Source organism: Taudactylus pleione, unplaced genomic scaffold (assembly GCF_031769625.1).
Source record: "Taudactylus pleione unplaced genomic scaffold, aTauple2 ptg000016l, whole genome shotgun sequence".
Taxonomy (NCBI): Eukaryota; Metazoa; Chordata; class Amphibia; order Anura; family Myobatrachidae; genus Taudactylus; species Taudactylus pleione.
This window is the reverse complement of record NW_028284418.1, coordinates 12,857,764-12,881,917: the sequence shown is the minus strand read 5'-3', so window position 1 is coordinate 12,881,917 and position 24,154 is coordinate 12,857,764. Positions and strand designations below refer to the sequence as shown.

The 24,154-nt window shown below is 42.6% G+C and overlaps 1 protein-coding gene across 1 annotated transcript in view; it reads right to left on the bottom strand.

Moving 5' to 3' along the window:
* Positions 1 to 1,365: 1,365 nt before the first annotated feature.
* LOC148540910 (uncharacterized) overlaps positions 1,366 to 24,154 on the bottom strand; it is a 30,013-nt gene continuing 7,224 nt past the window's right edge. Inside the window, exons 4-6 of the mRNA XM_088474639.1 lie at positions 24,016 to 24,148; positions 11,400 to 11,570; positions 1,366 to 2,133 (exon numbers count right to left, since the gene is read on the bottom strand). Coding sequence (XP_088330765.1) covers positions 1,423 to 2,133; positions 11,400 to 11,570; positions 24,016 to 24,148 — 1,015 coding nt within the window. The 3' untranslated portion in view covers positions 1,366 to 1,422. The remainder of the gene's footprint in view (positions 2,134 to 11,399; positions 11,571 to 24,015; positions 24,149 to 24,154) is intronic.

Genomic DNA, 24,154 nt, shown 5'->3' with positions numbered 1-24,154 from the left:
GGACTGGGTTTGGGAAACTGACTTATGATAAATGACCCTCAAATATATAGTCCTTCAGTGTGAGAACTTCCACCCATTACCTGCAGTCAGTCATTACCGTAGTGTGGAAAGGGAATGTTATCAGATATGGTAGCTTGAAACCTATGCCTTCCCCAAGCTAGCTCAGATGTGTGCATTGTAAGCGGCAGCTGAGTGATTGGCATCAATTTCTATCAATGAGCTGCTAAATCCAGGTCACACCCACAGATTCGCTAGTTGCAATCTCCCACCTAGCCAGGACACAATGGGTATGCTGACTGGGGTAACAGACATGGTCCAAAATTGGACAACACCTTTAATATGCACTTTCAAGGACATTATATTTTGTGTCCAGCCATTTCTGTCTGAACTCATATTAACAGGATAAACACGTTCAATTCATTATGTGTGTCAGCCAATTGTTATATCTGCTTAGGTTGCAGGAACTTTATGTTTGCATAGACTAGGGATGTGCAGGCTCGGATAGGCTCGAGTTTGCACGTGGAGTTCGGATTTTTCCCTCCAAAAAAACGGAACTCAGAACGAGGCAAAACGTCATCTTACATGGACGAACATCATCATTCCTGGTCTTTTGTCCAGGAATGATGATGTTCGTCCATGTAAGATGACGTTTTGCCTCGTTCTGAGTTCCGTTTTTTTGGAGGGAAAAATCCGAACTCCACGTGCAAACTCGAACCTATCCGAGCCTGCACATCCCTAGCATAGACCTCTATTTTCAATATTACAAGCATTTTATGAAATGCTTGTGTTGAACACAGGGCCTGATTCAGAGCTGGACGCTCTTTCAGAGCGCTCACTCTGAATCAGTGCCCTCCCTCTCTTTTTTTTTTTAGAGCGGCCTCCTGGCCGCTCGCATAGCTGTGGGTGACCACCCACAGCTATAGCGAGCGGCCAAAAAGATGGTCGCGATGGTCAATACCATCGCGACCACCGGGCTTGCGACGAGACCCTTGTGGTAGGGTCTCATCTGCCGCAAGCCCTGGAGTGCTTTTGGCTCTATCAGAGCCAAAAGCACTCCCACTGACATCATTTGTGATGTCAGTGGGGCCGGCCCCAGACGGTAGGCGTTCCCATGGGAATGCCTCCGTCTGGGCAGCAACGCCCCCGGTACGCCCACCATCGACAGCACGCCCCCTTTGTAGCGAGACCCGGAGCGACGGCTTGTCCGTCGCTATGCTGGTCTCGCGCATGCGCACAACGGAGCCGGCTCCCTCGTGCGTATGCGCACTTGGCCAACATTGACCCGCTCGTGAATCAGGCCCACTGTACATATGGAGCATCACCAAGGTCAGGTTAGGTATTGGACACCCAATTAAGTACACATAATCATAGCTATAATGAAGACTTGGTAAAACATCTCATGGAGATATTCATTTTTCAATGTTAAACATCAGGGGTGAAGAACTGCCAGTCTCCTGAGGTCACCCTGAAGTTTAGAAAAGTCAGGAGCTCTTCTACTTCGGCTTTCATCGTGCCCTCATGCTCATCTTTGAATTTATTCTCTATATCCTTCCTGTTCATCAGCCTGCCCTTTTCATCACTGACTGTATGAATCGCTTCTCTCACATCTGTGTTACTGTGCAGAAGCTTGCTGAACGATTCGTTTTCAGCACAATTTCCAAATGGCCAATCTTCCTGTTTGTTGGTTACCAGGTACATTGGGCTGAACTGTGCAACATACATTGTGTTACATTTTGTGCATGGGGGTATTTCCTTATACCCACGCTTTCGAGTATCAAAACTGTAAGCATTACAGTGCACATGATCTGGGAACTTGATAGCAGGACCCTTAGCCCCGCAACACACTGCGTATGAAATAGCCTTGTCCCACACATATAAGACAGATATAGCAATCATTATCCTCCGTGCTGTACTTCCTTTGCAGGACATGGAAGCTCCATAAGCCATCTTTAGAACTCTCTCATTCGTGATATCTTTAACACAGCTGTATGTTATCACTGAGGCCTTGAAAGCAAAGTCATTGGCCACAGGTTGGTTTCCTTCAGCATCATAAAATTTCCACAGTGACTCATTTACAGCCACCAGTTCTTGCATGAATACATCTGGCTTTTTCACATCCTTAGCTTCAGTCATCTGGAAGAGAGCAATAAAGTAATTAGGTGATAAGTAGATATAAAGAACACACATACATGGGCTCACGCAGAGTTGGAAGGAAATCGCAAGTATAAAATTTCACCTCCCAAAAAAAGGCTCATTTTGCATAACCAACAGAACTAACCTATGCACAAGATAAGTCCATCTCGGCAAGGGTAGCAAGGGGCGTGTCTAGCTCCACCTATGGGCTTATATATTGCCACTCGGGTGTGTCCTGTACCAAATTAAATTATTTATGGCCAATGTTATAGGCAAAATCAGTGCTGGTGGCTGCCAGTCATAAAATATGCAGACAAACAAAAGTACAGCCCTGTCCACCACCGCCACATAACTGAACCTAAGAAGGATATATAGGCAGAATTTACTTATTTTAAGAATTTTTGCTGAATTTCTCAATAAAAACCTTTTGGCCAAGGGCTGCCGTGAAAAAAATGCTGATACTCTAGGACAGAACATTCTTTATGGATCCTGAAAAGTGGGACAGATCATTTACATGCTTCTCCACAACCATGTACAACATTCTAATTAAAATGCTTTAACCTTTAATTTATGACGCAGTATATACTGTAGATGACCACACAGCTTTTTAGATGCCATTTTTTGTGATAACAGGCACACATGGGAAGTAGTCGGCATCCCTGCATTAGGGATGCCGACGGTCTGAATACCGGCACCAAAATCCTGACAGGTCGACATCCCAGCACCAGTATCCCGACCGCGGCCATCAAAAAGGTAAGTATTGGGGTGTTAGGAGGAGGTTAGCATTAGGTAGCTGGGGTAGGGTTAGGCACCGGGGAAGGGGAGGTTAGACTTAGGCACTAGGGGGAGAGTTAGGCACCGGGGAGGAAGGGTTAGGATCAGGGTACAGGGAGGGGGAGGTTAGGTTTAGGCACTAGGGAGGGGAGGTTAGGGTGCAGGGAGGGGGAGGTTAAGCTTAGGCACTAGGGGGGTAGATTAGGGTTAGGCACGGGGTAGGGGTTAGGGGGAGACTTACCTTTAGTTCCTATAGGTGTCGGGATTCTGGCTGTCGGGATGCCGCTGATGGTATTCTGACCAGCGGCATCCCGACAGCCGGGATTTCAATCCCATTCCGGTAAAATTTATCATATAATAACACATCTTCCTATAAGCTGACACCCTAGCTCCCCCACTGACATTAATAGATTTTTGGGTTGGGTACGGGATGCCGGCGGTCAGAATTCCGATGCCAGCTTCCCGACAGGGTTAGGATACCGCCACCTGCTGGTCAGTATCCTAAAACATCCCCTCCCTAACCCTCCCCACTGCCTAAACCTAACATATCCTCCAAGTAACTATACTTAACCTCCCGTACCCTAAACCTAACCCTCCCCCCTTAGTGCCTAGCCCTAACCCTCCACCCAGTCCCAGTACTTACCTTTAGGATGCCAGCACCGGGATTCTGACAGGTGTTGGTTTTCTAGTGCCAGCATTCTAAGCATCGACATCCCGACCTTTGGTATTATGACAGCATCGCATCCAACCCCCACCCCACATTCACATTAACAGATCCCCTCCATACACACACACACATTCACATGAATAGATCCCCTCCCCACATTTACATGAATAGATCCCCTCCCCACATTCACATGAATAGATCCCCTCAACACATTCACATGAATTGATCCCCTCCCCACTTTCACATTAATAGATAGTCTACCCATTTTCACATGAATACTTCCCCTCCCCACTTTCACATGAATAGATCCCTTCCCCACTTTCACAAGAATAGATTTTCACACAGACATTCACACAAAAAGATCCTCCCCTCCTCTCCCGCAGCATTGCAATAAATACATTTAGTAGGAGCTGCTAGAGTGAGCTCTGAACAGCTCTCACAGTGTCATGTAGCTACGGCAGACTCGGACTGGGCTGGCGGGATTCGGGGAATTCCCCGGTGGGTCTCAGTGATATATAGCTACGCCCTCTATTGACAGAGGGCGGGGCTTAGCGCATGTCACCGGCGCTGTTTACAGAGACTTTGTGCAGCTGCTTGCCGGGCTGTGTCATGCTGTTGACTGACCCGGTGGCTGTTGCAATCTGCGGGCGTTGAGCAGTGAGCTGCCGGCTCCATCTAGCACCACACTGATTCCATTCCATTTTCAGGAATCAGTGATGTCACGGGGGAGGGGCTAAGCACTTGTTGCTGCAGGCTGGGAGCTCTCTTTTTTGCTGGGTACAGCGGGCAGTCATCATTAGAAGCTCTGCTGCTGATCCCACTGGGAGGGAGCAGGGGTAGAGCCAGAATAAGGGGGAACATAGGGGGCCCCCATCTGTCAGTCTCCTCCAACCCACCCCACCAGGAACCACTCACTAAATATCCCCGGTCTCAGTATTTATTTTTTTATGGAGGAGGCATGCCCACGCCTCCCGAATTTGGCCACGCCCCCAGTACACGGACCTGCTCAACTCTTGCAGCCCAAGTTGGAAGCACTCGTTAACAGGCTGTCTGGCTGCTGCTGGGTGCTAAGGACACTGGTGAGTGTACAACATATTTAGATAGATAGAGAACTGCACTGAAAAAAAGGAACAAAATAAAAAAAGGGAAAGTGAGCAGAAAGCAGTCATGTAGCAGGGAGCAGTAATGGCTTCAGTCACGCTGTATACTGGTTGCTATGGGGCAGAATGCGAGGTAATGTGTGACTAGAAATGTATGCACACCATACTTTGCACACATAAGAAAAAGTTCACTTTTGAAGTTTGTAGCGTGAACATGATGCCGGCCACCAGTGTCCTGCTCTCTCAGGGGGACCCAAGGTTGGAGCACACTGCTGCACTCAGCAGTGTCTATACTTGCTGACACGTGTTCGTTACGGCATCCCGGCATTCAGATTTCCGGTGGTCAGAATGCCATCAGCGGGATCCCGACAGTGAAAATGCTGGCGAATTTCAGTAAGTATTTTTAGGTTAATCCTAACCCACACCTCCCACATCTTAACCCTAACTCACCCCTCCTCCAGCCTAACCCTAATTCCTCCCCCCCACAGCCTAATCCTAACCCTCCCTTCCTGCAGCCTAACCCTCATATTTCCCGTTAGTAGTTGCATTCTGACCCGTCAGGATTCTGAATACCAGGATACCGATTACATCCAGCTGAAGCAAATTATTGAATTTAATTGCTGTTTTATTAATCCTTAGTATTATATTTTAAGGACATACACTGTCAGTGTGTCTCTCCAAAATATAATACAACAAAGTATTAACACTACAGCAATTAAATTCAATAGTTTGTGTTGCAAGCATAGACAGGGCCGGATTAAGGCTTTTGTGTGGCAACTAGGTTTTGGGGCCCCCGCCAATTAAATTGATTATGCCCACAACCCACCCCCCCTAGCTGCCAAGTAGGTTTACTCCTCTCTGGTTGGATGTCCACACCCCTTTCAGCTACTGGCCATGCCCCTTAGTGGACCTCTGTGGTTGCATTCACCTGGTGGGCCCTTCATGCACTTGTCCGACACTGAGCTAGGGCATCGGCTCCTCCGTACATCCGCTGTAATCTCTCTCCCAACACGTCTGCAACTGGCTGGTGTGTGAGCTGGGGGCAGGAGGAGGCGGTACCAGGAGGCATCTTCGGGCACTAGCACTGCACTCCTGACTCCCTGGCCTGCACCCGTGACCTATGGTGGCGGTCCTCGCTGCCGATGCCGCCAACATTAATGTGCTTGTGTGAATTGCATCTAGGCTGGCCGCCCACCGCTACCCACATCCCTGCGGTGGCCAGCTTTTACGTTACATGACGTCATGTGCATGTCCCGCCCCCGGCATTTCCAGTTTCAGAAACCAAGAGATGAGTTATAATTTGCGGGGGTGCGGGAGGCTACATTAAAAATCGGGAGTCTCCCGCTCTTGGAGGATGTTTTGGTACCATTCTTTATTCATGGCTGTGTTCTTAGCCAAAATTGTGAGTGATCCCACTCCCTTGGCTAAGAAGCAACCCCACACATGAATGGTCTCAGGATACTTTACTATTGATTCACTAGTGGACGTAATTGAAAGGGAAAACTGGAAGCAGTGGCGTCCCTCCCCACGGTGACACCCGGTGCGGGGAGGGATGCCATGCGCGCGCCACCTGCCGAAATGGGGGCGTTGTCTTCGGGAGGAGTTGTGTCGGGGCGTGGCCTCGCATGTCGGACTCTCGGGAGGGGCGTGGCCTCACAGCGCGAACCCGGCCCGTGGCACACAAAATGTATGATACATTAGGTATCAATGGGGTGGTATCGGTGGGGGGTGCAGGAGGTGCGGGCATGGGCAGGGCCGGCTCCCTCACTGACAGGAGCCGAGTGCTGCACTTAATGCTATAGTGCAGCACCCGGCTCCTGTCATTGAGGGGGATCCTGCACCTTGGTGTCACCCCTCGGCGGGTGACACCCGGGTGCGGGCCGCACCCCCCGCACCCACCTTGTGACGCCACTGACTGGAAGACCATTGTGTCGTTTGCACATCGTCTAGTGTGTACCCAGCGTAAGCTTATATACTTCCACTACAAAGTTTTTTTCCTTTCCAGCCTTCAGTTGACTTGAGGATTAACCCATTAGTGTCTGCTACCATGGAAAGAAGGAAAAATTGTTTTGTTTTGTTTTTTGCATTACTCGCAAATTGGCCGCCTTATTCTGTTTATGTAAAAACTAACATGCAAACAAGGTAACTTTCTTTCAAAGAAATGTAAATGGGGAATATATCTAAGCACTTGAATATGCGGGTCACTAGTATGATGACAAAACAATTATCATTAGGACTTTATATAGCACCAACATATTATATTACATATTGTTTAATTAGTGACACTATATAGAAAAGATGAGTCGAGCACATCATCTAGTAATGTTTTTAGTTGTATATATAAGGCCACCTCCGAAGGCAGCACTTTGGGGTATGTGGAGGAAGCTATGGACCTCCATCACTCCTGTTAGTATTAAGTACGGTTCACTTAGTTCTAAGTGAACTGCGTCCCTAAATATTGAAAAAACAACCTAAGGTAAATTTACCAGCTTAGACAAACTTATAAATTACAACAGAAGATTATGATGTATATGAGCTAACGGTTAAACTAATAATGAATAATGATCTGTGAAAAAGTAATTAGCTGTGATAGAGCAGAGAAAAAGATAGGGACAGGTCATATTTCTGCATGGGAACATTCCGAACTATAGATATAAACGTAATTGAGTCAAAACAGAATACCTTTAATGGATGTAGAAATAAACAATTGAAGAAATTCTTTAACGTTTCCTCTCGAGGACATAATAGGACCATATAATACCCTGTAACTAGTCATTAGAGGGAATACTAATTACATACATATTTATAGAACAGAGACACAGTAATTATAAATGCATTAAAAATATAAAGAAACTGTAAAAGCATAAGTCAAAGGATATTAAGACAAAGTGCCAGTTGTAGACCACTCTGATACGATCCGTGGGCTGCCTGGAATTTTTAGCGAAATGTCTTCCAGGTTCCAAGACACTAAAAGCTGGAGTAGAAATCACGGAAGTGGAGCTGTTTCTTCTGCTTAGCAGCTTGGTGGGAAAACCCCAATGGTAGGGGATATCTGCTTTATGGAGGGCCCTAGTGACCGGGAGAAAAGATCTATGAAGGGCCAGAGTAGCTGCTGAGAGGTGTCACGTTTGGCTTTGAGAAATCCCCTACTGAAGGGATGGAAGCTGAGGTCCCTAGAGGAGAGAGAAGCCGGAGGCGTGGGGTCTGTATATATGATCTCCTCATCCACGAATATCAAGTGTTGGCGAGACCTGTCCATAGGCATGGAGTCTAACCAGCTGGGAGGTGTTCACCAGTGACTCCCTTTGGACAGGTGTCTGATACCGTAGGAATAGAGACAATATAACAATGGCCCAAGAGACATACTTCTAAAAAAAAGTACCTTTAGTACTGGAAACTGGTACTCCTATAGGTATGTAGGCAAGTGCTTGAGGCACTGTTGTGCCAATGAGTGGCACTTGTAACTGTACACTGGAAAGTGGTATTTGACGCTAAGTTGCGTGAGAAGTGGTACTTGTATCGCACACAGGTAAAATGTTCGGACGCACTGTTGCACAAGGAGTTGGCACTTGAGACTCGAGGAAATCACGTAGGGAACCTGGAACGGGGTAACTGCAAGTATACACAAGGTAGAGACAATGTTGCACAGGCAACTTCCTTCTGTCCGGAGACTGGCTTTATACCCTAAGGTAGCAGATCATTGGTGGATAGCGTCAGCTGACCACCACCATGCTACCATTGGGTAAAGGGTAGTCAGGTGATGTGAACTGTCATGGCTGCGTCCATGACGGCAACCGCAGTAACCAAGGCACAGCGCAGCTCATGGATGTCCACATGGCTCTAAGTATAATGCTCAACACGTCAATCGCCGCCACACCTGACGTCTGACCACCAGAGGGATCATGGGAAACCAGTGATGTGGTGAGTAACGGCCGATCCTAGGCCACAACCTGAAAAGAGGTCTCCATATATTTGGAGGCCTCCAAGGATCGGAGTAGAGGACTCCGACGGTCTGGCAGCATGTAAGATCAATTCCTTGACATGGAAGTAATGAAGTCACATTAAAGTGTCCCTAGGGGCACCAAGCATTCCGAGCCTTGGGCAGACGATGGATGCGATCCAGGAGAAAGTCAGTTATCGGGGTCGTAGGAAAGCGCTTCATAAAAGATCTGTTACAAATTCTTTAAGCTCCAGATTAGAAACTGACTCTGGAATGCCATGGATTTTAACATTATTGCGCCTCGACCTATCTTCAAGGTCACCAACCTTACTTTGCAGGGCATGAACTTGGAGCTTGGAGTTCCTCGTGAAGGGTAATCAGCTGGTTGTTTTATTTGACCACCTCTTCAAGTTTATTTTTGAGGTGATCAGTTCGTCTCCCCAGATCATCCACAGACTGCTGACAAGTCTGCAGGGCAGCTTTAAATTCTGCAGAGGTATCAGCTTTAAAGGACGCCAAAAGTTGTTTCATGGAACCCAAAGTTAGCGGGGCGTCATCACCTGCAGTACTCTGCTGCAATGAAAGTGAAGAGGAGCATTCAAAGAGCGCACTAAGCACAGATAGTTGTTTAGTGCCCTTGTCCTGCGCTGGCCCTCTTTTGGTACCTTGTGATGATGGGACACACTGGCAATTGCGATTAATTATATCAGGATCAATGCAACTCACGGTAAAATTTGTAGATTGATAAAAAAAAAGATAAAGGAGTGATGGAGGTCAGCTGCACATTTAAAATGAAGAAATTTTCTAGTCAACCTGGGAAGGTGGCATGGGAATATCTGTATGGAAGCACCGGCCCTAAATCGTGTCTGTCCAGGCAATATGCTTATGAGCGGAAACTGCTATCCCAGTGAGTGGCCTAAGGTCGGGTCACTCACCCACTCAGAGTCCACTGAAGACCACCATGCTGTCCCCATTCCACGATCACCAAGGCGTGGGTAGAAGGGCACCACTAACTTAAAATCCGCTCAGCTGGGTGTTATGGAGCCATTGTGGGCTTTAGGAGGTAGTGGGGAGAGTGACCGGTGACAAAGGGAGCCGAGATCCTGGCAGCCTGCCTTCACTATGAAGATGGTTCTGAGCTGCTGCAATCAAAATTGCCACCACGGATAAGGGCTCCAGGCAGAGCGCATCCCAGGGAGCTGCTGCTTTAGAAGAATCCCCGGGCCAGCAGGGTGGTGGGAGAGGAGCGTTACAGGGCAGCCAGGTATGAGGCAATGTTATACATAGTTGTTGAGTGTCATTAGTTTCCAGTTTTATTTTTATTAATTTGCTATTTTCATATATGTACATTTTTTGTCTATGCTATTGTGGTTTACTTTATTATATTCTCCACTATTTCTCCTTTAGACAGGCTCTGGGGAATCGGGTAGCATATTGAACCCTGCCCCAGCAGATCTGGCTTGCTTTAGTTATGGCAAAGGTTTTTCCAGAGCCCTGCTTAGTCACGAGAAACTCAATCTCTCCTTAAACCAGTGGTTCCCAAACTGGGTGCTGCGGCACCCTTTGGTGCCTCAGGGCACTTGCAGGGGTGCCTCAGATTGGTGTTCCAGTACCAAATAAAATGATTTTTAGTCAGTGTGATAGGCAAAACCAGTGCTAATGACTGCCAAACAAAAAAATATGTAGACAAAAAAAGCGTAGCCCAGTAACCCACTACCTAAGGATGACTTATAAGCACAATTTACTTCATGTCATTTTTGCTGAATTTCTCAATAAGAAACTTCAGGCCCAGGGGTGCCAGGGAAAAAATGCTGATACTCTATGGTGCCGTGATTCGCAAAAGTTTGGGAACCACTGCCTTAAACTAAAGGGTTTAACTGCAATGACCCCTGCCTTTTCCTGCAGTATCTTCTCTAGTCAATTTACTATTAAAGAGGATGGAGGTGCTGTAATATGAATCTTAGATTAGCAGCAAAACTATCACAAATGCGTTACATGCAACTGCTAAGTGGTATGCATTGAGATGAGAGGGCCACTATTGTGGCACACTCTTTGCTGTGCATGTACTGGCTCAGAAAATCAAAATGGCTGCTGGAGGGACAGACTGAATTTTCTGGGCCTCACTCAAACTTTCTAGAGGCCCAGACTAAAAGTTCATGGTTATGTTCGTGAATCTATTCTTTCTGCTTTTTTACAAATTCTCCTTCCAACAAACAAAGGCACCTTTGCATTCACTAGATATAGCTTTCAGTATTTGACCATTAGTAACTGGCATGCTTCCTGACTCTGTTTCCATTATCCCAGATCTAATTTGGGTACCACTCTGCCCACTTAAAGACATTTCATGCTTCTCCCATTATGATCCATGTCTTTGTGTCCCCTGATGGCTCATCTGTTCTACTTGGTCAGACTGGCATCCTATGCACCCAGCATGTGGGAGATGTATAGTGAGCATGTCATTTACCTTCTTCCTATGTCTCTAAATGACACCAGTCTTATGTATATATAAAAAGTGGGATGAGCGGTTTTGGATTTACTCGGTTCTCAAAACAGCATTTTATTCGCTAACGGCTATCGCGTGTTTTGAATAGCGAATAAAATGCCGTTTTGAGAACTGAGTAAATCCGAACTCGCTCATTCCTAAAACATATCTTAAAGGTAACTTGTAATCAGTCTCTTTCAGAGTACTGAACATATATATTTTTATATGATTGGAGGGATTATAGTTATTGTGTAAAAAGAAAAACTGAAGCTCTAGAAGTCAGTTGGCTAAATGTATACTTACATATTCTAGTAGAATGGAGTACGGGCTCTGATATGGTAAATGTGTATTGTATTCCTGGAAAGGTTTTGGAAACACTTTCTTGTAATGTGCCAGATTTGTTGTAGGAAGAAATTCTTTGGGCGAGATTGGTGGATTATTAATATGTCCAAGAAAGAAAATGGAGTGTAGGACCTGGTGAGATAAATATGTTATTAACCATATAGTATGCAGCATCTTTCAACTACAAATTCCTGCATAGTTTGATGCACCAGATTCTCTTCAGTAATGCAAAATCAGAACTTCGTTCAGTAGGTCTAGATCAGGGGTGGGGAACCTTTTTTCTGCCGAGGGCCATTTTGATATATATAACATTATTTGAAGGCCTGGTTTAGGCAATGCCCCCTCCGCTTGACGTCACATGGGTGCAGGGCCACCTTCGCCGGTGATTACAGCAATGCCCAGAGCATCCTGAGGTTGTTCCGGGGAGCTGTAAGGGCAGCGGTATGACTGTCTGAAGCGTCCTCTGGACACTCCAGGTGGCACTGCTGCATAGATTCTGGCTGCAGGGTGCCATTCTAGGCACACTGCTAACCAGATGAGGCTAGCAGAAAAAAGCTCTGAGGGCCAGACCAAATGATACCGAGGGTCTTATAAGGCCCCCGGGCAGAAGGTTCCCCATCCTTGGTCTAGATAGACTGTATTCACTGTTGGAGCAAGGACATTTGAGGACTCCTTTCTATTTTAGGGTCTTTTCAGCCACACAAAGCAGTCAGCTTTTTATACTACTGTACATCAGAGGTGGTAATAAACAGAGCTCAGCTACAGTTGCAAGGGGACACATTTTACCCAATTCAGGCACATTTCATAGAAGAAGCAGGTTAATATGCACTCATAAAACATTGTAACTAATAGATAACAAAAACTGTATTAAGTGGGCAGTCTTAATTAATAGTAGGCAGTACTATACATTTAATTTTACAGTTGAATAAATTGGCCTTTTAATCATACAGTAGAACACAAATGTGGCTGTTTATACAGTATAAGAGGGTTCACCAGTGCATAACCTAGTGCACATATGGGTACTTTCACACATAAATAGTCCTGCGACTCTGGAACTTATTTACCAAATGCACCCAGTAAGTATGTATTATGTACATATACAGTCAGGTCCATAAATATTGGGACATTGACAGAATTTTCATATTTTGGCCTCTATTCACCACCACAATGACTTTGTAATGAAACAAACAAGATGTGCTTTAACTGCAGACTTTCAGATTTAATTTGAGGGTAATTACATCCAAATCAGGTGAACGGTGTAGGAATTACAATGGTTTCTATATGTGCCTCCCACTTTTTAAGGGGCCAAAAGTAATGGGACAAACTAAACAATCCTAAATCTAACTTTCACTTTTTAATACTTTGTTGCAATCCTTTGCAGGGAATTACAGCCTGAAGTCTGGAACGCATAGACATCAGACGCTGGGTTTCATCCCTGGTCAGAGCTGGATTAAGGCTTTGGAGGGCCCGGGGCACTTAAGACAGGGGGGCCCTAAAGTCTAAAATTAAAAGCATAGAGTCATCAATCACTAGAGAGGTGGTAAATATTAAAGATTATTTCTTAAAAGGAATATTTATTACTATTTAATATTTTACACACAAAAAATATAAACTATTTTTTAATCAGTTTTTTTTTAATAGTTTTGAAAAGTAACAATTCAAACTTCGCAGACTATATAACAGCTGCTAAACAAAACAAAGTATAAATAAAAAGTGCAAATAAATAAGAAAGCAAGTCAAAAACAATGTGCAAAATGTTAACAGATATAAAATGAGTGACCTGGTACTGTATTTTGCTTCACGCACACAAATGCAACAACCATAGGATAATACTAGTTTAAAACTTATGTTTTCTTGCTTTAACATGTGCAAAGTTTTCAATAATGGTTTCAAAGCAAATTCCTCGCATCAGTTCACTTTCAATGCTTAGAAGAGTTAATGCTTTTAGGCGCTTATACCGCATTGTTAATCGCAGTTTATTTTTTATAAGTGTTAATTTGCTAAATGAACGCTCTCCTGAGCAGTTTGTCACCATTAAACAAAGGTAGATTCTCAGAGAGACAGCTACATTAGGAAAAACATCCTCAATCTTTTGTTCATACAGCAACTTTGCTTGAGATGAAGGAGTGTGACAGCTTCTACCATTGGCAAACTGTACAAACTGGACCATTTCTTGAGGATACACTTCTTTGTCTAGATCTAGTGGATAATGTTCAGCCAATTTGGTAGCCTCTACAATTATTTCTCCATCTGTCATTTTGAAAGAGCTTAGTACAACCTTGAAACGTTCGTATATAACAGAATAGGCAACAATTCTATCATTCAATGCCATTTTGAGGCAATCAAGTATGTGCAAGTATGTCTCCACACGAAATTTCTCTCTTGCAGAAAATACGGTTTCTTCAGACTCCACACTGTCCACATTCCTTTTTTTCCTTCTTGTACGAGTTATTTTATAGTCTGATATACCACATGCTGCTTGTGCTTCCTTCTCCAAGGTATGAAAACTTTCACGCAGTGAATCTAAAAAGTAACCAAGAGATTCTAGTAGATCTACAGCAACCTTGAGATCAATAGTTGTGGATTGCAGTGCTTAGCTTGTTGTATTAAATCTGGATAGAATAGTGTTCCAGAAGTGACAGAGGAATGCGATTTCTAGCAAATCCATCGTCTGAGACAAAGTGTCAGCTTCGTGTCTTGTAGCAGCAGGTTGTTGTTCATCATCAACAATTTCATCAAGGGCATCTTGAATATTTTTGTATCCTTTGGCTAAGGCAGCAGTTGCATCTGCACGAGCAGACCATCTTGTTTCTGAGAGATTCTTCACTGTGAGTCCCTGCTTTCCCAGATGTTTCATTAATACAGACCAACGATGGGTGGAGGCAGAAAAGAATTGGTACATTTTTGAAAGAAAACCAAAGAAGCTTACAGCTTCTACACAGCAATCAACAGCATTTGATCCAACAAGGTTTAAGGAATGTGCTGTGCATGGCACAAACACAGCCAAAGGATTAGATTCCTTCACCCTTGCTTGCATGCCAGAGTATTTTCCAGCCATGTTGCTTGCATTGTCATAGGTCTGTCCACGGCAATCCATGATATCAATATTTTCGGACTTCAAGTATTCCAGCAAGTCTTCTGTGAGGTCTGCAGCCTTATGACTATGAATCCTTATAAATGTGAGAAAACGCTCAACTGGTATGCCATTCAACACATACCGTACAGTAACACTGAGCTGATCAGCATGGGTTACATCTGGTGTTGAATCAACCGACACTGAGAAATACTTAGAAAGTGAAATCTCCTTCATAATATGATTTGTCACCTGTTTTGCTATAATTTCAATAAACTCTTCAACAATTGTTGATGATAGATAGCCTGCATTACCGCGTCCACTGTTTCCAAAGTCTTGGATATGTTTTGCCAGAAAAGGGTCAAATTGTGCTATCAATTCTATGATCCCTAGAAAATTACCATTATATTTTGATCCAATGGTCTCATCACTCCCTCGAAACGCTAACCCTCTCTCTGCTAAAAGTTGTACAACTGCTACAACTCTGCGTAGTACTTCACACCAGTATTGTTTTCTGTCCATGAACTGTCGTTCCATATAGCTGTCAATATGACTTGATTTTTCACCACGTTCACGGGCTTGCAAAATGCAGTTCCGGTGTGCATCACTATCTTCATGGATTTTTATCTTCTCTTGTGCTTTTTTCCAGTAAGAGAATCCATCAGCAAGTGAGAACTTGTCTTTTCTACTTTCCATCAGTGTACAATAAGTACAGTAAATTGAACCATTTGAAGAACTATATGACATCCATTTTCTGTGATGGACTACACCATTAGGCCGGCGTCCATAAAACATGGTGTTTTTAAAGAAACGATAATGTCCTTTTGGTCTGGCCGGAGAAGGTTTGTAGTAGCGTGAGGACTTATGATATTTTTCAGAATCACATTTGTTTTGACAGGTCTCTAATCCTTGTTTTAGCCAACAATCAACTGTTGCAGAGTTGATTGGAAACCACTCTGCAGGATCTGTTGATTGGCATTCACTCAGTCTAGTGAAAGCATAACTTTGGTCTTCATTACCTTTACTTGTTGAAGATCCACCATGTTGTGTAAATTGCTGATTTTCATCATCATTGCCTTCAAAAGGACTAGGTTCTATTTCTGCACCTTCTTCATCAACAGAATTTGAAAGGATTGACTCTGTTCCTTTCTGATTACATTGTTCATTTGTTTCTGTTGAATGTCTACTGTGAATATTTTCAGGTCCACTGTCTTCACCTTCTTTATCAACAGATTTTGAAATATTTGACTCTGTACACTTCCGATTATGTTGTTCAGTTATTTCTGTTGAATGGCTCGTGGGCAGTTCTGATGTGGTTGGACTGGTAGTAGAGATATTCGGTTGGAAGAAATAATTTAACTTAGGCATCTTTGCCAAGATTGCATTAGTACTTTGTTTCTTCTCTCTTGCATGTTTGCGCTTTTGAGCTCCTGATGCCAGAAGTCTTTTTGACATTTTGAAGAACTGGAAACTAATTAGATAGATATTGATAGATACATAGATAGATAGATAAATAGAAATAGATATATAGCAAGGCAGTTTGATATTATTTTAGGTATGTATTTCTGCTAATAAAGATATTGTTTTTTTAAAACACTGTGTTATTATTGTGTCTGACAGGGTCTAATGTATTATATCTAGATTTGCCCTACACCAAGAACTTCAAGGATTTACATACAAGTATTGCTGTATACACACAACCACACTCTATAACAGTGGTCTCCAACCTGTAGCTCGCGGCCTTCATTTTTAGCAGCTCACCAAGCTGCAATACTGCTGAGTCAACTCTGACGTGTGCTCCCCCGTGACATTGACGCCATGGGTGGAGCCACAGGGAAGCATGTCAGGTGATTGCTGCAGCCTCTACAGCAATCACCTGACGTGCTTCCCCATGGTTCCACCTACGGGGGAGCGAGTGACTCTACGCTACGGGTGAGCGAGTGACTCCCGCCCAGCCCTACCTGAAATCACACTGCAGCCCTGCCTAAATCTTTTGCTCCTCTACCACACGTACTTCCTTGGAGACAGTAATAAAAGTGAAATGTGCCTGTGCTTAAATTTTATTTACAAACTACAACAATATCACTGTAATAATTAAAAGTATTTTTATTTTCTATTAAATATTTTTCTAATTTTTCATTAAATGACCTTAAATTCAACCTTTTTTTTTTTCTTTACAATTTTAGTAGGTCTTCAGGAGGTTTCATTTTTCTAAAGTAGCTCACACCTCAATTAACGTTGGAGACCACTGCTCTATAACATTCACACAATTATATTTTAATGTAAGAATAAAGAAGAGTTATAAGACTAATAAATACTACTTATTATACATGCATATATACTATAACACAAATATATATACACTGGCTAAATGTTGCTAATAACTTATGCAACAAATATGTTTGGAGTGCCGGTATCTTCTTCTGCATTAACGATTGATATAGATAGATAGATAGATAGATAGATAGATAGATAGATAGATAGATAGATATGAGATAGATAGATAGATAGATTGATAGATATGAGAGTGAGAGAGAAATCTGAGAGTTAGAGAGAGCGAAAGAGAGAGAGAGAGAGAGAGAAGCACAGGGGGCGCTCCATAGTGCAAACATGTTTTATTTATAATAAAATCTCAAAAAAAGCAGACTGCTAACAGTTAAGGTGCATACACACAACGATTTCTTTAGCGATTATCATTACCGATATCGTTTATCGTTCAATCGTTGAAAAAATCGTTCACTTTCTAAGTTAAAGCGATGAACGATTATCTTCATGCGCGTTCACGTTTGTAGATTGTAGTTCAGTCAGACTGACCAACTCAACGATTTTCAGTAAAGGAATATGCAAAAATCATTTGTAGTTCAAAAAAAATCGTTCATTACATTTAGTACATAAGTGATTTTAGTAAACGATTTTCGTCCATTTTTCCCTTGAAAAAATGAACAAAAATCGTTTACTAAAATCGTTCATTTACTAAATCGTTATGTGTATATGCAGCTTTATGCTTGTACCATTAAACAATCAGTGTGTGCTTATTACCACATGGCTCAATATACCACACTGGAGATCTCTCTACATAGCTGCACCTGCACCAGCCAAGGACACAAACCACAGCGCTGACTATCAGCAAGAGTTGCAGCATGTCTATCAAAGGCACAGGGAAGAAATCCAGGGCAACGTCGCCACTTCACTAAGCCAAACTCTAATGCTTTTCCTTAAGGGCTTTGTCAGAGGGCTGGCTTGAATGACGTACACCACCTCTTAACGGCGCCAGCAGCCAATCACTACTTAGCACCTCACTAATATACACAGCATTAACATATGTAAAAATACAATTAAACACATCACCTCCATGTAAAACAAGGCTTCTCTGCACTTCCAAAACTAAAATATTTTCAGAAGTTGATAGTTAAAATATATTCTGATATATAGGACCATAATTAACTGCTATAAGGAAAATAATCCTGTTTAGTATTTAATTCTTATATTAAAAGCCAAATGGCCACATTCTAACTCTACTAATACTGGAAATGTACTATAAACATTAACACAACTAGTACAATTTCTATATTGAACAGTTTTCCTGTACACCCACATTTGCATTACATTCACTTTGCCACTATACAGTACTATCTTATTTACCATGGAAATGATTCATACCATATACAGCAGGGGTGGCCAAACTCAGTCCTCGAGATCTACCAACAGCTCACGTTTTCCAAGTCACCCAGTAGGTGCACAGGTGTCATTACTCACTAACACATTTTGAAAGATCCACAGGTGGAGCTAATTATTTCACTTGCGATTCTGTAAGGAGACCTGGAAAATGTGAACTGCTGGTAGCTCTCGAGGACCGAGTTTGGCCACCCCTGGTGTACAGTATCTGAAGGACATTGGTGCTCATATATAGTCCCATACAAGATGTGAGGTTGGAATCTTGGATTTGGACAATATATAGGGGCCTATGTATCAAGTAGGGAGAGAGATAAAATTATAACAAATAAATCGCTAACCAATCAGCTCTTAACTATCATTTTTTAAACACAGCTTGCAAAATGTAAATTGGAAGCTGATTGGTTAGTACTTTATCTCTCACAATTTTATCTCTCTCCCAGCTTTGATACATAGGCCCCATTGTATGTAACCAAGGAATCAGCATACATTGAACATAGCACACATCTATAATTTATATTTATACGCACGCATGCACACACACACACACACATTATATATAGAATATAGGTATTCTGTAGAAAGGAAGAGGCTGCACTCCACAGACTTTTAAAATAGTATACATCTGTATTAATAGTTACCGTTATTTCAAGACTTCTAAGGGCTGTTTCACACACGCCGGTTTTGCCCAGGCGGCAAACAAAACTGTCCAAAGCTGGACGTTTTTTTTCAGGCAATCAGTGCCTTTCACATGTAAGGGCTTTAAGCTGTTTTTACTCTGTGATTGTTTCTTTTAATGCAGTAGGCATGCGCAGCAGCAGATCGAGTTGTGGGCGGGTACAATTTGTGCCTTACTTACATGCAGGGACAGCACGGACACGACACGGCAGCAGTCCTTGTCTGTGGATATTCCCAGCTGTAACACGGTGACCGTGCTGTCTGAAAGGACCCACCAGCTTCGATGTTTAATTACATTTTACAGCCGGAAAAACCGGCAGGTGTGAAATAGTCTCCTAAGGGTCTTTTCTTCAGGATACAGATTAACACAAATGTAAAAGTTTCTGGAGTGATGCTTCTTTTTTTCTACAGGATACCTATTTGCTTCTACTATAGTAGGAGGGCACTACAGCATACAGTTTCTTTTCCAGAGTGCCAAACTTCACATATATAGGGCCTTATTCATCAACGAGTTTATCACTCAAAATGAGTGATAAATATCACTGTTTATGATAAATGGTGCTCCAGCCAATCAGCTCCTAACTGTCATTTTTCTAACAGACGACAGTTGGGAGCTGATTGGCTGGAGCAACATTTATCACAAACATTGATATTTATCACTAATTTTTAGTGATAACTTCGTTGATGAATAAAGTCTTTTTTTACATAAAATTATGCAGAAACTGTAGTTTCTTAGTTTCTGCATAATTTTATTTAGTGTACCTTTGTACTAAAAGCACAATGCAGGAGATTTCACAGAAATCTCCAGCAAAATCTCCAGGAATGTGCTAATTAGCGCTGCAGATCGTAGTCCCCATTATTATCAATGGGGACAACAATCTGCTCCCTATGTACTAAACTCCAAAAAGCAAAACTTTTTCAGAGTCTAGCACCAGTAGTTTACACCATCTACAGATGGTGTAAACTACTGTAAGCCTCCAGGGGCAGGAGAGAGATCTTTCTATCTCTCTCCTGCAGCCCGCGGCCGGCTACCGAAGCTGATGCTGTGCGCAATTTTTTTCCCTTCTGTGACAGACTTCCCCTAAATGGCAGGGATATAACTCGCAGGAACAGCGGTTACTGCAACGCTGTCCCTGCGAGTTCCCCGTTGTACATAGCGAGGATATTTTCATTAAAAATGAAAATATTCCCTGCGAGTTGGACCGATAATAATTGCGGCAGTACTGCAATTAAAAGGCTCAAGACTCACACAGTGTAGTGGCTGACATTGCTCAGGTGGTCCCTTCTCAGATAGTGTATATGTATGTATATATATATGTATATATATATATATATTTTTTTTTTTTTTTTTTATTATTATTTATTTATATATTCCCTTGACAAAAGGACCGGAGTGTCCTGAAACATTGGCTAGATGTATGCATAATGTGTTATTTTCACCTGCTTATATACAGATATTTAATATAAATATATATATATATATATATACACACACACACATATATGTTTTTATATATATATATATATATATATATATATTAGGGATGTGCAGGCTCGGATAGGTTCGAGTTTGCACGTTGAGTTCGGATTTCTCCCTCAAAAAAAACGGAACTCAGAAAGAGGCAAAACGTCATCTTGCATAGACGAACATCATCATTCCTGGAAGTCCAGGAATGATGATGTTCGTCCATGCAAGATGACGTTTTGCCTCTTTCTGAGTTCCGTTTTTTTGGAGGGAAAAATCCGAACTCAACGTGCAAACTCGAACCTATCCGAGCCTGCACATCCCTAATATATATATGCACATACATATATATGTATGTACATAAATACTATTTATTTATCTATCTATACACACACATATATATATATATATATATACATGCACACACACACACACCTGGCAAGTATACACTGCATCATACCAGTGAGTGCTGGAATTCCAAATTTACATATGAACATAGTGTACATAAAAAAAAAATATATATATATATGTATTATATATATTATATATATATATATATATATATATATACACACACACACACACACACACATTTAAGGCCAATGGACCCAGTGCCTTTATTTAATTTTTATTTGGTTATAAAAAAAACCTTTTCAATACTGTCTCTTACTTTTTTTTCTTTTATGATGAGATGCTGACAGCCAGTCTTAAGTTGTCCTCAACAGCTGAACTGCTACACTCGGACGCACCCCTCTGCCTCCATAAAATGCGCCTGTCACTGTGGCTGCACGAGTCCGCCCCTCTCTTTCAAGTCCTGCCCTCTTCTTCCCTGCAGCCTGCGCCCGACTCCAGCCAGTCACTGCACAGGCTGTAACAACTTAACTTGTCATTGGTCCACCGCCGACTCGGCAACCCAGTACTGCTCTGCGGCGCCGGCGGGGGCTGTCAGGATATTGTGCAGACAGAGAATGGCTGGTTGGCTGCTACTGGGCTGGCCTGGCTGCCGCTGCACCCGTGCTGTGAATCGCGGCGGCGGCCCGGCGGAATAAATCTGATCCGATCTGCGGCTGGTAGCAGGGGGCCCTCTCTGAGGGGGGCCCGGGGGTACTTGCCCCCAGTGCCCCCCCCTTAATCCGGCCCTGTCCCTGCTGATGCTCTGCCAGGCCTCTACTGCAAATGTCTTCAGTTCCTGCTTGTTCTTGGGGCATTTTCCCTTCAGTTTTGTCTTCATCAAGTGAAATGCATGCTCAATCGGATTCAGGTCAGAGGATTGACTTGGCCATTGCATAATATTCCACTTTTTGGCCTTAAAAAACTCTTTGGTTGCTTTTGCAGTATGCTTCGGGTCATTGTCCATCTGCACTGTGAAGCGCCGTCCAATGAGTTCTGAAGCATTTGACTGAATATGAGCATATAATATTGCCCGAAACACTTCAGAATTCATTCTGCTGCTTTTGTCAGCAGTCACATCATCAATAAATACAAGGGAACCAGTTCCATTGGCAGCCATACATGCTCACGCCATGATACTACCACCATGCTTCACTGATGAGGTGGTATGTTTTGGATCATGAGCAGTTCCTTTCCTTCTCCATACTCTTCTCTTCCCATCACTCTGGTACAAGTTGATCTTTGTCTCATCTGTCCATAGGATGTTGTTCCAGAACTGTAATGGCTTTTTTAGATGTTGTTTGGCAAACTCTAATCTGGTCTTCCTGCTTTTGAGGCTCACCAATGATTTACATCTTGTGGTGAACCCTCTATATTCACTCTTGTGAAGTCTTCTCTTGATTGTTGACTTTGACACATATACACCTACCTCCTGGAGAGTGTTCTTGATTTGGCCAACTGTTGTGAAGGGGTTTTTCTTCACCAGGGAAATAATTCTTCTGTCATCCACCACAGTTGTTTTCCGTGGTCTTCCGGGTCTTTTGGTGTTGCTGAGCTCTCCGGTGCATTCTTTCTTTTTAAGAATGTTCCAAACAGTTGATTTGGCCACACCTAATGTTTTTGCTATCTCTCTGATGGGTTTGTTTTGATTTTTCAGCCTAATGATGGCTTGCTTCACTGATAGTGACAGCTCTTTGGATCTCATATTGAGAGTCGACAGCAACTGATTCCAAATGCAAATGTCACACCTAGAATCAACTCCAGACCTTTTACCTGCTTAATTGATAATGAAATAACGAGGAAATAGCCCACACCTGTCCATGATTGAGTTTATAGTCCCATTACTTTTGGCCCCTTAAAAAGTGGGAGGCACATATAGAAACCGTTGTAATTCCTACACCGTTCACCTGATTTGGATGTAATTACCCTCAAATTAAATCTGAAAGTCTGCAGTTAAAGCACATCTTGTTTGTTTCATTTCAAAGCCATTGTGGTGGTGAATAGAGGCCAAAATCTGAAAATTCTGTCAATGTCCCAATATTTATGCACCTGACTGTATATGTATATATATATAGAGAGAGAGAGTGTCAAATAACCAGTCGGCGGCATTATTGTCACAAATTTGCTTTTGTTGTCCTTGTTCTTCTGTTATGATGTGGAGTGTGTGGCAAAGATGCCCCACATTTTGTTGGATGGGTACATATTTGTTTAGAAGGGCAATGGTACCTAAACAACAGGGGTTTTTCCTTATAAACATAAAATGATGTCTGAGGTTATATACCATTCCTTTATATTCTGTATAGGGGCAGCTGGGGCTGTTTGGCAGCTTGGGTTAAAAGCACCAAGTGTTAAAGGCACAAAGCGTGATAACATAACAGTTAATCAAACAGTTATCCTGCATGAATATGGACTAATCATCTGTTTATTTCATTTCACCCCTCAGGTATGTGAATTTCCTCTCTTATCCTGCCTACTGCATATATACTCTGCATAGACCTTCATGCAATCATGTGCAATTTTAAATGTATGTGATATTTCCTCTCTCATCCTGCCTACTGCATATATACTCTGCATAGACCTTCGTGCAATTTTAAATGTATGTGATATTTCCTCTCTCATCCTGCCTACTGCATATATACTCTGCATAGACCTTCATGCAATCATGTGCAATTTTAAATGCATGTGATATTTCCTCTCTTGCATAGATTTGTTTTTACATGTATAGTCTATATTGTTCAGTGAAGCATAGTTTATGGTATATATCTGGCCTGGTTTTTGTTCCAACTCAGAGCAAGTCATCTCCTTTGATCAGCAGACCAATTGAGTCAGATGTAGCCTGTCTTAATCAAGGATACCACTCCTGTATATTTAGTATAGGGGCAGCTGGGGCTGTTTGGTAGCTGGGTTTAAAGGCACAAAGTGTGATAACATAACAGTTAATCAAACAGTTACCCTGCATGAATATAGACTAATCATCTGTTTATTTAATTTCATCCCTCAGGTATGTGATATTTCCTCTCTCATCCTGCCTACTGCATATATACACTGCATAGACCTTCATGCAATCATGTGCAATTTTAAATGTTTGTGATATTTCCTCTCTCATCCTGCCTACTGTATATATACACTGCATAGACATGCAATCATGTGCAATTTTAAATGTATGTGATATTTCCTCTCTCATCCTGCCTACTGCTTATATACTCTGCATAGACCTTCATGCAATCATGTGCAATTTTAATAATAATACTAATAATATGTCCCTTTCCAACATATATTTTTTTTTCTTCAAAACGTACCCTTTGCATGTACTCCAGCATACTCTTCTTCTGAGCTTTTGTTTTCTGAAGCAGGTCCTGGAATGCCTTAATAAAAAGGAGCCCACTTGTTGTCATATTTTCTTTTTGCTTTGCTTTATACTTCACAATTTTCCTGCAA